This window comes from Quercus lobata, chromosome 3, assembly GCF_001633185.2.
Source record: "Quercus lobata isolate SW786 chromosome 3, ValleyOak3.0 Primary Assembly, whole genome shotgun sequence".
In the NCBI taxonomy this organism is placed as follows: domain Eukaryota; kingdom Viridiplantae; phylum Streptophyta; class Magnoliopsida; order Fagales; family Fagaceae; genus Quercus; species Quercus lobata.
This window is the reverse complement of record NC_044906.1, coordinates 23,007,689-23,023,400: the sequence shown is the minus strand read 5'-3', so window position 1 is coordinate 23,023,400 and position 15,712 is coordinate 23,007,689. Positions and strand designations below refer to the sequence as shown.

Here is a 15,712-nt window from a genome sequence, read left to right as displayed (position 1 = left end):
ACATTGGCCAGTTGATGTGCAAAATGTTAGCAAGATAGCAAGGTGTTACTATGAAGTGCTGTCCTCTAACCCAACATTTCAGCTCACCCCTTTCATAAATGGTGTTTGCATAGAATTCCTTCACCATTTGTTTATACAGTTCTTCTAAGCTGGATAGAAGGAAGTTCCAATCATTGTTAGCAAACCATTTCGAAATGTTCGTATCCAAAAGTGAACCTTGCTCAAGCACTCTTTCCACTAACAAGGGAGCCTCCATGAAGTAATTAGGAATGGCAATGGGTCAGGTTCAGGTTAGCTTTTTCCATACCTGGACCGACCCGCGGGTCTAAATCTGTAGCTCGGACCCAGCTCATTTATTAAAAGGGTTTTTTTCCTAGGGCCTAGACCTGCCCTGTTGGGCTTCATAAGCCTCATCCAGCCAGGTCAGGTTTGGGCCCAATATGCGGCCCAATTCGTGGCCTAATCAAAAAACAATCCAAAAATGCCACTCCTTGTCTAGCAATGTCTTTTTTTTTTTTTTGGCCCAATCACCATCCAGTAATGTCTTTTTTTAGGCACCACTTAATAACAAACAAACAAAAAAAAAAAAAAAAAAAAAAAAAAAAAAAAAATTCAAGTACAAACCAAATCTCATAAAAAAAAAAAAAAATACAAACCAACCACAACAAATCAACTGCATTCATAACAAATCAACTACAATGAACTAGCCCTAAAACAAACCCAAAGTTATTAGAAAAAAAAAATGGACTAAAACTAAAAATAACATTTTATAAATTATTAAAAAATAAAAATCAGAGAAAGAGAGAACACAATGATCATGAGAAACGAACCTGTGATGAACTTCAGGGTCGGCGATGACAGAGCTTGAGACCAGTGGTGATAGCACTTGAAGGCTGGCGATGAGAGCTTGAGGCTGGCGATGAGATCAAGTGATAGCCGGCGGTGACAAAGCTTGAGACCAGCGATGATAGCTCTTGATGGCTAGCGGTGAGATCGAGTGATGGCTGGCGGTGATAGAGCTTGAGGGTAAGTGAGAGTGAGGAGAGTGAGGGAAATGAGAGGGTAGGGATGAGGTGGCTGAGTGCTTGAGTGAAATGAGAGGTAGGATTTTATTAGTTTATATATATATATATATATATATGGTTTTTTTGGTAATTTTAATTTTAAACGGGTCAGGCCGGGTCCGGGTCCGGGTTCAAGCCGGGTTTTTGTAAAAATCCGGACTCGACCCAGACCCACTTCGGTTTTTTTTTTTTTTTTTTTTTTTTTTTTGTTTAAACCCAAACCCAACCCTATTTTTAATGGGGTCGGGTAAAATCCGACCCATTAGGGTCGGGCCGGATCGGGTATCCACGAGTCGAGCATAAATTGCCATCCCTAGAAGTAATTCTCATAAGCTTGAGATGCTGCATATGATTTGAATTTGCTGACATCATAGAATCCTATCGATGATCAAGACCTCTTAACTTTACGAGTGAAGCTCTCAAGATCAATCACTGGTTCTTTGCCTTTGCTACTACTTCCTTTCACAGCTGATCTCTTGAATGGAGACATTTTCAAACTGTATCATGTAATATAAAAAAAGCAAGAGAGCCCACACATGACAACAAAATTTATTAGCACAAAGTTAGTCTCAAATCAGAATTTTTGAATAAAACCCTAAATTCATGACATTGAGGTCTCAATCATGTCAAAAAGTATGTGTGTGCAACAAATGACACCATGTGCACCCTAGGGTAAAGTGTAAAACCACATAATCAACAAAACCCATACATCAAGCTTAACAAACCATTAGTAAACCATATTCTAACATCATATTTTCAAATCTCAACAAAAACACATAATCCAAGAAAACTAGGGCAAGAAACGTGAAATACATTGAGAAAGAGACAGAACCCATACCTTTTCTTGAGGATTGGTGAAGAAATGATGAAGAAAATGAAGGTTTTGTGTGTGGAAACAGTGATTTTGGTAGAGGGAGGGATAAACAAGACGATGAACAGTCATGAAATGCAAGGGAAAAATGAAAAGCTTTTGAAAATTGCCTTGAAAATAACCCTCAAAGTGCAAAACATGCGTTTTTCACAACTAGAATGAGTCATAAACAAGTCGCCAGCTCAAGTCGCCAAAATCCCGTGTGACAAATTTTGAAAAATTTGTTTAAGTGTTTTTCGCAATTGGAGCTTCCACTTGTGAACCAGTTGCCAAAATGAGTCTCGAAAATCCTAAAAACCTAGATTTTAGAAAAAATTCTAAGTCTTTTTCGCAACTGGGGGCTTGACTTGCTAGAGAGTTGCGAAAGCTTCTGAGTAAGCTCACGACTGGGGGTTCACGACTTGATTGACCTGTGAGGCAGATTTGCCAAAACAGAGTTACACAGTTTTTGAAATTTTTCAAACAAAAACTCTTTTCAAAAACAATTAAGACACTCAAAAATCTTTTTGTGTTTGATCAACATATAATTGAGTATGTGCAACACATTTAAACAAGTACAATCACACAAATGAGTAAGGCATTCATTGAACATAGACATGTGTGATGTGTGTGGGTATCAAAGATGAGATAGTCCTTAGTCTAATGTGAAGTTTCAATGATCAATTCAATCAAGACATACACAATTAACACGAAGAAAAGTGACCAATCTCAATTATAGAAGTATGCATATATGACCTTTCATAACAATTGATTACATAGTTTTGAAGATTTTCATTTGGCTTCATACACATCATATCATTTGATCATTTTGAATCACTACATCTCATTTGGAGATTGATGCCTGAAATTTTTGATATTTCAATTTGATGAACAAGACTTTGGCTTTTTGGGCATCATACATTTTCATATAAGTCGCTTTCCCTTTTTCCTAGTCGAATATTAGTATGTGCGACGGCTTTTGTAGCTTATTATCTCTTTTCATTTTGAGATTTACATTGGTTGAGCTCTTTAAGCAAAAGCAAAAAAAAAAAAAAAAAAAAAAAAAAAAGGAGTGGGAAGATATATAGGCACAAGTCTATGCACGTTTCAAGATCAACAAAACCATTGACTAATCATTCATGACAAGTTTCAAGATCTATTTACAACAGTCACATAGATGTCAAAATTTTTCCCACAGTGATATAAGTGCATAAAAAACAAGCTATGCTCATAAATGCACAAAGCCATTTGTACGAAGGTACAAGGCAAAACATGAATGTGACAAAACACAATAATGCCTATCAAACTTTTTGGATTTTTTACTTTTTATGTGTTTTTGGATTTTTTTTTTAACACAAAAAAACAAGTAAAGATTGATCAAACTAACCTTCAAAGCAAGAAAAGAAAACAAACACACATTTGACAACACATGCTAGAAAGAAAACATGAAAGAAGTGTGTGCTCTACACAAGTGAAATCAAATCAAGATAAATCAATAAAGCACACACAACACATGAGATTCAAGGAATTGTACCAATGTCAATGGTCTTACAGAGCGATTCAAATTGTGGACCATCGAGAGGTTTGGTAAAGATGTCCACCTTTTGATTGTCCGTATGTATGAATTCAAGACACATAACTTTATCTTCCACCAAATCCCAAATGAAGTGGTAACTTATCTCTATGTGCTTCAACTTTGAATGTTGAATCGGATTCTTAGAGAGATTTATAGCATTGGTGTTGTCACAGAATACACACAAGGTATCTTGAGGAATCCCATAGTTGTGAAGTAACTTCTTCATCTAGAGAAGTTGTGTGCAGCAACTTCCAACAGCTATGTACTCTGCTTCTGCTGTAGAGAGGGACACTGAATTTTGTTTCTTGCTCATCCAAGAGACAAGATTGTTCCCAAGGTAGAAACAGCCACCTGAGGTACTTTTTCAGTCATCCACACTTCCAGCCCAATCTACATCTGAATAACCCGCGAGGCAAGCATTAGAATCCTTTGAGTACCACAAGCCATAATCCGGAGTGCCATTGATATATCGTATGATTTGCTTCACTGTAGTCAGGTGGGACTCCTTTGGAACAGCTTGATATCGAGCACAAACTCCCACGCTAAAAGCAATATCTGGTCTACTAGTCGTAAGATAGAGTAAACTCCCAATGATGCTTCTATACAAAGTTGGACTCATTTCTACCCCAGAAAGATCAATATTAAGTTTTGTAGATGAACTCATGGGAGTGGAGGCATACTTTTTGGAATCTAATCCAAACTTCTTGACAATATTCCTAGCATATTTTTCTTGTGAAATGAATATGCCCTCATTTTATTTGACTTGAAGGCCCAAGAAAAATATAAGCTCCCCCACCATACTCATCTCAAATTCTTTCTTCATCTCTTCGGAGAACTCTATAGCTCGAGTATCTATGGTAGCTTCGAATACTATGTCATCAACATATACTTGAGCCACGAGAAGGTAGTCCTCATCATTCTTGACAAATAGAGTCTGATTGGCATATCTCTTTTGAATCCTCTATCCAAGAGGTAATGTGTAAGCCAATCATATCAAGCTCTAGGAGCTTGTTTCAAGCCATAAAGAGCCTTCTTCAATCTCAGCACATGATCAGGGAAGTGAGGGTCTTGGAAACCTTTGGGCTGTTCAATAAACTCTTCTTCATTTAGGTATCCATTAAGAAATGCGCATTTCACATCCATTTGATAGAGTTTGAAGTTCATAGTGCATGCAATTGACATGCAATTGACATAAGAATGCGGATAGACTTAAGCCTTGCTACGGGAGCGTAGGATTCATCAAAATCTACTCCTTCCACTTGAGTGTATCCTTGAGCCACCACCTAAGATTTATTCCGTATAATCTCTCCATCGGTCTTGTTCTTGAAGATCCATTTGGTGCCGATGACATGAACATTTTCAGGCCTAGGAACAAGTTCCCATACATCATTTCTTACAAATTGATTCAACTCTTCATGCATTGACTAAACCCAATTTTCATCTTGAAAGACTTCTTCTACCTTTTTCGGCTCAAATTGGGTAAGGTAGCAATGATATGTTACATGATTGACTAGAAGTATGTTTCCCTTTATAAGACGAAGACCTTCATCTAGAGACCCAATGATGTTACTGTTTGGATGGTTTTTAACCACTCTTGACGATGGCTTCTTTGTGGTGGAAAATTCATCATTTTGGGATGAACTTCCGGAGGAGTGAGAGGACTTGATATTCTAGACATTGACCTTGTTTCCATTCTTGAGTTCATGGGAGTCGTTTTCTTTTCCGATGTAAGTACTTCTCCTTCAATATCTTGGGCTTCGACCTCAACAGTGGGTCCTTTGGAGCTTGGTCCTTCTCCATCATCATCAATCTCTACTTTTGTTATAGCATCATCAATTTCCACTTTGATGGACTCTATTACCGTTTTTTTTTTTCTCTTGTTGAAAACTCTATATGCCTGGCTAATAGTAGAATACCGAAGGAAAATGCCTTCATCACTTTTTGCATCAAATTTTCCAAGGTTCTCCCGATCATTTAAAATGTAACACTTGCTTCCGAATACTCAAAAGTACTTCACTTTTGGCTTCTTTCCATTCCAAATTTCGTATGCGGTCTTCTTTGTTCCCACTCGAAAAAATATTCTATTATCAATGTGACATGAAGTGTTCATGATTTCTCCCCAAAACTTTTGAGGAATTTGCTTGTTGAATAGCATAAATCTTGCCATTTCTTAAATCACCCGATTTTTCCTCTCAACCACCCCATTTTGTTGAGGAGTTTTGGGGGCTGAAAATTCCTTTTTGATCCCATTCTTCTCACAAAAAGACTCAAATCTAGCATTCTCAAACTCCTTGCCATAATCACTCCTTATCCCAACAATAGGAGCCCCTTTCTCATTTTGAAGTCTCTTGCACAGAATTTCCAGTTTCTCACATGCTTCTGATTTTTCTCTAAGAAACTCCTCCCAATTGTATCTTGAGAAATCATCAACAATGACCATGATGTACCTTTTTCCTCCTAAACTTTCAGTTCTTATGGGCCCCATTAGATCAACATGAAGAAGCTCTAAACAACATGAAGTAGCGATCACATTCACCCTGTGATGACTTGCCTTTGTTTGCTTCCCCATTTGACATGCACCACAAATGGTATTCTCCACCTTTCCAAATTTTGGAAGTCCCTTAAAAGCTTCAAGTTTAGATACTTTAGCCACTTGTTTGAAATTTGCATGCCCAAGTCTTTGATGCCATAGTTCCAACATGTCAACACGAACACTTCTGCAAGAAATCTTTGATATAGGAACTACTCCATAGCAATTGTCGGTAGTCCTATTTCCCTCTAAGACTTGAATCCCTTCTTCATCAATGCTTACACACCCCTTCTTTGAGAATTGAACAAGGAAGTCCTCATCACATATTTGAGTGATGCGTAAGAGATTCGCCTTAAGCCCTTTGATGTATAAGACATCCTTCAATAGAGGTAATCCTGGTATCTCAACAGTCCCTTTGCCAAGAAATTGAGCATGACTTCTATCGCCAAATGTCACATAGTCACTAACCTTCTCTATGAGTGACTTAAACAATGATTTATATCCTGTCATATGGCGAGAGAAACCACTATCAAGATACCATAAACACGAATTAAATACCTTTAAAAAAGTGTGCACAAACAAGCAAGCATAAGACAAGCACTCTTAACCTTCAAATAGAAAATTGTCTTCATTTTCCACACTTTATTAGATTTAATTTTATTTTTAAGATTATCAACCTTATCACACAATATTATATTCCTTCTTATATACTTCTTAATCAAAGAATTTGACTCACATAGACTATCGTGTAGGATATGATTCTCATTTTCAAAATATTTCAACATGTGAACAAACATTCTAGCATGTTTCTTTGTTTTTAATAACTCTAGGAGTTCATGGTTAGGAAAATCTTCACACGTAGTCATAGAGTCATTATTACAAACATTTAAACCACAATTCAACATAGCCTTTTACATAGCTAAGGGGTCTAGGGTCACACTTAGGTAATTAAACCACAACAAGTGCACCCGCTTTGATGCCAATTGAAAGTTCAAATAGTGTGTAAAACACCAGTGAACGTTTAGACCCTCAAATATAAAATTACCAACACAACCTTATAATCAAACAATATATGTGTGAAAAAAAAAAAAAAAAGCTATAACCAAATTGGTAACACACTCTAAACCATAATTAATAACCAACACAGTAGTAATTAAAAGGTAAAGAGAAAGGGAAGAAAGATGCAAACACAAAGATAACATGGCAATGTGTTATCGAAGAAGAAACCGAAGTACTCGGCGTAAAACCTCTCCGCCGCCCTCTAAGAGGACAATAATCCACTAGATAATGAAGTTGGGATACATGAATAATAGAAGACCCTCCAAGCCTAATCTACCCAGTGCACCTAAACCCTTCAAACTTCTTGCTCCAACAGGGTTACACCGAACCATGTCTTCTCTAGCTTACCGAATCCCGCAATCGCCCATTGCATCAACCAAAATGAATTGGTCCCTTCTGAACTGCTTTCCAAGCACCAAAATGCTTCCTCACTGATATGAGTATGGTGAGATAAGGATTTGGCTAAATATACATCTTAAGGATATGTCAATGGAGAGGGTGAGAGTAAATGAATTTGGAGAATCAAAGGATGAAGATTGTAAATGAGTCAATCTTGTTTTTCTTTAGGGTTTCTCTCTCAAAATTCTCTCTGGAAACCCTTTACATTTCGTGGGTATAAGGGTATTTATAATAGGGTGTATGAGGAATGCGAAAGGTCAGTTTTCATCAAACAGGGCATTTTGGCGACTCGATCTCGCAACTGGAACAAGTCGCGAGTTTGAGTCACGAGCTAACGGCCTGGCCAGACTGAAAGTTTTGTCTTGTAGTGCGCTAGCTATTGTGACCCTTCAGTCTCCTACATGCTTCACACGTGTGCTACCTTTGGCGACTTACCAGTTGCGAGGCTCTTCTTGAGTGCACACTTTTTGAGTTTTCTTCACACTCTCTCATACACTACCTTTACATAAATCCCACCTAAATACAAGGAATCTAATTGCTAAATTACAAGTAAATTTGGTACGGAATAAAGCCAACACATGATTGAATAAATTCAACTTTACACATGTGTATGTCTATATATATATATATATATATATGTTATTTTAGGAACTCCAAAACATCCTGAAATGGTATGTCGAAATAGATCGATATGTTTCACTAGACAAATGGAAACGAAGTCCAAAACAGAATTAATAACATTAGTAAAAACTAGTTGAGGAGAAACCTTCCCAAATAGAGCAATTCACTATATAGCAAGAGAAATTATTATAGTCCATGTAAAACCTTTATCTAGACTCTACAACCCATTAAACAACTTACAACAAAAATCTTTTACTCCTCTAAAGCCTTTGAACTCTTCGTCTATAAGAATGCTCCATGAATGACAAATCCGCGATCATGACTAGTACCTCTGACCAACTCTAACAACCTTTCCAAGATTTGAATTAATGTCTCTGAGGTTTCTAGCAACTCATAAACACTCAAGTTACACTAAAGACATGTAAGGTATTCTTCTTTCAAAGGTTTGTTAATGGAAGAGGGTAGGAAGATTACCAGAATGTTTAAATCTAGGTTTTTTTTTGGTGACTATCTTCCTTCTCTCTAAATTAGGGTTATAAAAACCATGTTTAAATATGTGTAGGGTTTGGGATTTAAGTGGCTACAAAATGAACTTGAAAAATCCTAGTCAACCCAATTGTTAGATGAAGGCCAAGCAAACTCCACATTGATTATTTCGGTTGACCAAACTATTTGGCAAGCATTAGACGAATTTTGTACAGCATACTGAACAACAACTTCTAACATCTTTTAATTTTACACCCAACCCAATTACCCTGCAAATAAAATGAATTTACAGAAATTATTGTGATTACATCAATAATTTTGACACAGAATTAGCCAACGCTAAAATGACCCTAACAATCTGGTTCTCCATATCTTGTTTATCTCCATTTATTTTGTAATTTAAGTTCAAAGTCCATTATCTTTAAATGTAATCAAGGTGAACATAAAATTATAAATACAGAAGCCTTGACCATTATTCTGGTATGGCAGGACAATATCTCAATATCTCTTTTTCAATAAATTTCATTTCTTTTACAAGAAAGCACTAGATTCAAAAATTTAAAAATGGACCAGACATATATCTAAACATTATTTAAAAAAAGCTAAACATACGAAATTACATGGTGATACAGCATACTGCAGAATTTTGCAGCAGAATAACTCCTGTCAGTCAAGCACTCCAAAGACTTTATTCCGGCCCAGAAATCCCGCCTCCACAAGCTCTAATTCTACATTAAAAACGTCAATTTACTTAGAAGCCGCTAAGTATCTTCAATATTATTCCAAAGATTTTTTTTTTTTTTTGACAGAAAGAAATGATAGAAGCAAATATCAAATGATTTTGATCCCGCGCCTGGTCTTTCACGTTTTAAATAGAAATGATCCCAAAAGAGAAAAGAAATGGCAAATGGCAAATAAACGTATTGTTGAAGATGGAATTATAGCAGTTGCAGAATATTGATACAGAAGAAAACTTACATGCGAGGTAGAAAGAGTCCTACTGATTAATTTGTCTCTGCCCAACCTTCTTCTAACATCTGCCACAAAATCCTCCGTCATGTTTGTTAAAATCAATTCCTTCAGGGCAGGCAGATGCTCTAATCCGTCGGTCTTTTCCAGTTTTTTGCAACCTCTAATTTCTAATTCTACAAGTTGGGGCATGGCACCTTGTTCCACTGTACACTCCTTTAGTTCCTCTAGACTCCACAATTTCAAGACACGAAGTACAGGAAAGTGCTGAAGAGCAGGACAAGTCATTTTGGACCCAACATAAGAGCCAGCAAAAAGCCTTAGGGTGTTTAACCGAGGAAGCTTCCCTAGCACTGACATTGGATCTTCTTTGAGTCCCGACAAAGACAATGTAAGGATTTCTAGCTTTTGAGGAAGTAGATGTATGTCATCCTTTATCACTCCCAACAAATATAAGTTTGAGAGAGTTGAATGTTCCTTTAGAGGTTTCAATTCAAGGTCCGAAGGTTGACCAAATGGATCTCTTGATCTCAACCTTAAGCTTTGAAGGTTGCCAAGTCGTGAGATCACTGAGATGCACTTCATTGACTTTGATTGGAATGTCAGTCCCAATTTCCTAAGGCTTGTGAACCTGTCCAAGAAATGTATTGTGGACTCGTTAGAACCAATATGAAGCCCCATTAAGGTTTGAAGGCTGGTGGAAGACCCTTTTGATGGGTTCTTAATCGACACCCCGTTCATATAGAGATGCCGAAGGTTCTTTGCCATCCAAATGGAACTCGGCAAAGTGGTTATATTAGTATACTTCATATCTAAAGTCTCCAAGCAGGGTAGATCCCCGATAGACACTGGACATGAGTGTAAACAAGTCCATCGTAAGCCTAAGTACCTTAGGTTCTGCAGCTTGCCAAGATTCTCAGGCAGCAAAGGTTTGTAGACACCCTCTAGATCAAGCACCTTCAGCAGAATAAACCCTCCCTTACTGATTATTCTGTTAAGAACCATACCAATTTCTCTGTTGGATATATCTCGTTTCTGGCCTTCGAAAGAAACATACGAACACAAATGTTGAATATGAGATTTCGAAATAGACTTGACGCCAAATTGATCTGCAAACCTCCAAATAGAGGACTCGGATGAATCTGCATATGTACAATCTGACCCGCAATGGTGGATGTGAACGAATCCTATCTCCTCAGCTTTTGGCAAGAAGACGTCATAGAGAAAAAATGGCAAACGACACGTTTTGGGGCTTCCATCTGACTTCCATCTTGCTATTTCAATCACGTTTCTACGGATGAGTTCTTCTAAATATTTCTTGGCCACATCTTCGGGGACATTGCCTGCCTTAGGTGACATTTGAACAAATCCCTCTGCAAGCCACAGCAGCAACAACCTCCGTGTTGGGATTTCATACCCTTTAGGAAAGAGAGCTAAATAAAGGAAACAGGGTTTTAACACAGACGGTAGTCTATGATAGCTCAAACCTACAATATGTAAGAGAGGTGATAGATCTTCACCAAAGTGAGCTGGATCACTTCTTGTTACTTTTGACCACTCACTTGATTCCAAGGTTATCAACAATCCTCCCAGCAGCACGATTGATGGAGGCAAACCATGACATATTCTCAAAATTTCATCCTTGAAGCTGTTCAAGTCTGAGCTATTTTCTTGTCTGCGCACCTTCTTCAAGAACAATTCCCAACTCTGCTCATTAGTTAACGGACTCAGTTCCAGCGGACAACTCCATGGATCCACTTCAGATGCTATATTAATGTCACGAGTAGTGAGAATGACCCTGCTTCCATTCACGGTATCTGGAAAGGAACGTACAAGCATGGTCCAATCATCGACTGAGCAGACATCATCCAAGACTATGAGAAACTTGAGCTCCATTAGAATGTTGTAGAGCATATAAGTTAGTTGAGTATCATCCATAAGCTCTACGTTCTTCAAATCGCGTGGTAGAATCTGTTTGATTATGATAAGCAAACGGTCATGATCTTCTAAATCCCTGGGAACACGAAGCCACACACGGCACTGGAAATGCTGCCGAATGTCTAGTCTGTCATAAACTTTCCTTGCCAGAGCTGTCTTGCCAAGTGGTTCTTTGCTAACCAGTGAAATCACACGGAGTCTTTGCTCATTGTCGTGGATCAGTCGAGCTACCAGCTCCTTTTCGAGATCTTCACGTCCAACAAGTACATCCGGCTCTAGATGAATCAATTTCTTTTCAAGTGCTGAAACTTGAATAGATAGATCCTGGGTCTTGTTTGCCAGATCAAGGGTCTTTGTAAATTCACAAGATATAGCTCTGAAGCTTTTCACGACTTTCTTCATCTCCAAGCTGAACAGTAGCTGGGTCCATGGTGGAAACGCCATTAATGGCGTTTTAATAAATTTAGTGACACCCTTTCGTCTTCTTTGTAGTGTCGTTAGGAGGAAGCTTTCAGTGATGTAGTCTGCACAGTGAACAGTGGGCAGAAACGGAGCCTTCAACTTAGTGCCACTGGGAATCTCTAATTCAAGGAAACTTAAAATCTGTTTTAGTTCATTGACGGCAATACCGACTCGACTTCTGAGTCCTGGAAATATAAATCTTTCCTCAGCAAGCACTAGCAGCATCTTCTGCATTTTATCTAATAAAATTATTGTAGGGACCTCAGCCGCCATGATTTCTCTCAGTCTCTTCTCCATTAATTTCTCACAAGGTAACAATTGGCAACTGCGGTTTGTGGATCAAAGGACTTTTCCTTTGATATGAAATAACGGACTTCATAATTTATTTATTTATTTATTTTTTGTATAAGCGATTGGCAAGTATGTTATTATAATACAGTGCGCTTCTATTTTCTTAAATCCATTTTTACACTACCACTTTTATGTTTCAAACTAATCGCTAACCCGTGTAATGTACGGAAAAATTGAGAAAAATGATCAAGAGCTTATTTATTTATTTATAAGATTAATTCCTAATATTCATATACTCCATTCCAGTCTTGCAAAAGCAAAAAAAATTATAGATCATTGCTCCTCCAGCAAGCACATTTATTTCCCAATTAAGTTCCATTTCAAAATAGAACTTCTCATTATTGGTACGCTTTGTGGTTGAAAAAAAGATATGCAAGTGAAATGTTTAGTTCATATTGCAAAGTTACATGCAACTTATAATTTGTTTCTAAATATTTGACGATTTATCTATTTATTAAGGCCAATAAGTAGCCTAATTTTAAAAATGTTTCCTCTTTCCTTTAGATCCAAAGAACCAAAAACCTAGACCCCTCCCCACTTATATCTCCAAAGAACCAAAAAGTACACTTGAATTTGGTCATAATTATTTCAAAGATCAACCAAAGAAACAAAAATAGCACTTGAATTCGGCCTCAATTGTTTTAAAGATAAACCAAGTACAATGTCAATGAATTTAATAAAGCCTTGAATTATTTAATTTTTTCAAGTGATTGCACGGTAGGTTGATCCAGCAACTGGTCACAGAGCGATACAATTTTGGCATGGCATGTACTGAAGTTCTTCTGCATTATATCAATATCAGTTCCTTTCTAACAAATAAAAGGGCACCGCCAACATTAAACATTTCGATAATTTCAGAACTCAAATAACTAAAAGTCATTATAATGCAGCCATTGTATATGGGTTTAAAAGCATCCAATCAATCAGACCAATTGCATTATCTAATAGCAGAAAAAATTTATAAAACTTAAGCAATAGAAAAACCACCTAAAATGTTAGATCTTGATTAGCTTGTAATAAGTAGTAATGATCCCAACTCTTGTAACCTGCATTTAGTAGGTAAAATTTTCTGAGTTGTTCTCCATAGTATTTTCAAATTCCATTGCTTCTTCCAGACTGATCTCTATTCTTGACATCGTCCCTTGTTGCAAAAAATATGCTAACCTCACAGTAAACCTCCCTTGAGCATTTGTTATCCACATAATCTTATCTGGTGTATTTCTTATTGAGAGGAATTTTAACAATGGCACAAATTGAAGCTACATCAAATAGGTCATGTAACTTTGCCAAGTCCCACTCTCCTCTCATTACATCAATTAGCAAACTAACCACCAGTTGCTATTGAACCACTAAGCTACCTTAGCAATGTGTTGAAATTATGACCATGACCTAGAAGTCTTCCCATATTCTAACTTCCTGCCATATATATTAAAAAGATGATTTTACATATGATCCCAATTAAGCTCTTTCAAGATGATGCACAAATTATTAAGAACAAAGGTCATAACAAATTACTTTAAATTGATGTTTTCTTTGAAAATTTTATGAAATGTGGGATGAAAGTAATTGCTGACCTGCATGTGGTTCAAGGACCACATAATGGAAATGATCACAATGGGACAAGAGATGGATTTCAGGAATGGGGAGATTCCAATATAAAGGATATTATGGCAGTCATAGACTTCCTAGCAAAAAGGTTCAATAAACTTAACTTTTATTCTTACTATAAAGTACCATATCTTTGATTAATTGCTAGTGTTTTTTTTTTTTTTAATAAATGGTTTGAGAATGCTCTCTAAGAGGGACAGACCACATATGCAATATAGACCACTCCAATAAGAGCAACTAATAAATTTTGAATGTTCCCTACATCCTAAATTAGACCTTGATTTAACAATCCAAGTCTTGTGGCAATTGAGTTAATGAACGAACCTCATGCACCAAGAGTCTCTCCAGACAACCTTAAAAACTATTATAAATCCAGGTATGATGCTGTGAAAAAGTACACACCAAGTGCTTATATGATCCTCTCAAACTAGTTGGGGAATTCTGATCCAAAGGAGCAACTCTCATTTGATGGAAACTTCAATCATGTAGTCATTGACATGCATTACTACAATCTCTATTTGGATGAGTTTAGCAAAATGAATGTACAATCTTATGCACTAAAAACCGTGACAACTTCCAATGGCCCCCTTAGTTTTGTAAACCAATCTTTTGCAGTAGTGGTAGCCATTGCTGTTGTCTAGTATAAATCTTTTCTATTTGGATAGAACCTAAGATCAAGACCACTTTTAAATTAGACCCAAATTCACTAAACCCACAATTCATTCTCAATGATAAATTTCAAATTTGCAAAGAATATCCCGAACTCTAATCTCAATGAACAAACCCACCATGAAATAAATCATTAAAAAATCAAACCTTCTTCTCAATATCCCTTAAACTTTCAAATACATAATCTCAAAGACCATTGTGATTCAATTCATCTCCTTTCTACTATATAAACCTATCCTATTTGCAAAACCTGAAATTGTCTTCAAAAATTAAATTCCAAAATGTTAAGACCAAGTCCAAGTTCAATACCAATCCTACCACCAATAGTTTACTAAATCAGTAAAAATATCTAACATATGACCTCATATTCACAGATCCACCTCTAAATCAAACCCAAACCCACAATTCAAAAGAAACCAATACCAAACTCTAATCTCAATGCACAAACCCACCACAAAATGAATCATAAAAAATTCAAACCCAAAGATCAACTTCCCCTAAAGGTTCAAATACACAATCTCAAAGTCTATTGTGCTTCCATCTTGGTTCAAATTAGATCCTATAAATCCAAAATGGAAACTAAAATGAATTCGAATTTAAAATTCCATATGAATTTCAAATTTATATCTAGAAGAGAAACTATACCCTAAAATCAAGTTTCGAAGAGGTAGCCACATGAACCTAGATAAGAATTCACAAAATTAAATCCAAGACCTTTTCATTTTGAACACCAATTTTTTTTTTTTTTTTTGATGAATGAACACAAACACTCAAGTGCAAATACACGTACACTAAAAAAGATCTAATGTTTTATGTTTTGGGGTGTATTGTTTTTTTTACTACCTCCGTTTTTGCTTTTAATACACATACACTCACTTTGTGTACTACCCATTTTAGAACTGCTCGAATTCTCTCCTACATGCTCTCTATGCCTTCTTTTTTCTTTTTCTTTTTCTTTTTGCTTTGGCTTTTTTATATTTCATAGTTCAAAATTTATGAACCCATGAAAGACAACTTGAGGGCCCTTATTTTTTGCACTATTTTATTTCCCTTAACTTGTATTCTCTCCTAAGCTGTCCATTTCACTAATCAATGATATATATTCAACCTCATAGAAATTCAAGCTCTTA

General features: G+C 36.6%; 2 protein-coding genes across 2 annotated transcripts; both read right to left on the bottom strand.

Annotated features, from left to right (window-relative positions):
* Positions 1-9,288: 9,288 nt before the first annotated feature.
* Positions 9,289-9,923, bottom strand: LOC115979576 (putative disease resistance protein At1g50180). Its single transcript, XM_031101630.1, has 2 exons — positions 9,564-9,923; positions 9,289-9,313 (listed from the first exon to the last, which is right to left on the bottom strand). Exons 1-2 carry the CDS (start codon positions 9,912-9,914, stop codon positions 9,308-9,310), a joined length of 357 nt encoding a protein of 118 aa, XP_030957490.1. The 5' UTR covers positions 9,915-9,923; the 3' UTR covers positions 9,289-9,307.
* A 427-nt stretch (positions 9,924-10,350) lies between these two features.
* Positions 10,351-12,227, bottom strand: LOC115980579 (disease resistance protein RPP13-like). Its single transcript, XM_031102816.1, has 2 exons — positions 10,444-12,227; positions 10,351-10,402 (listed from the first exon to the last, which is right to left on the bottom strand). Exons 1-2 carry the CDS (start codon positions 12,225-12,227, stop codon positions 10,351-10,353), a joined length of 1,836 nt encoding a protein of 611 aa, XP_030958676.1.
* Positions 12,228-15,712: the final 3,485 nt, after the last annotated feature.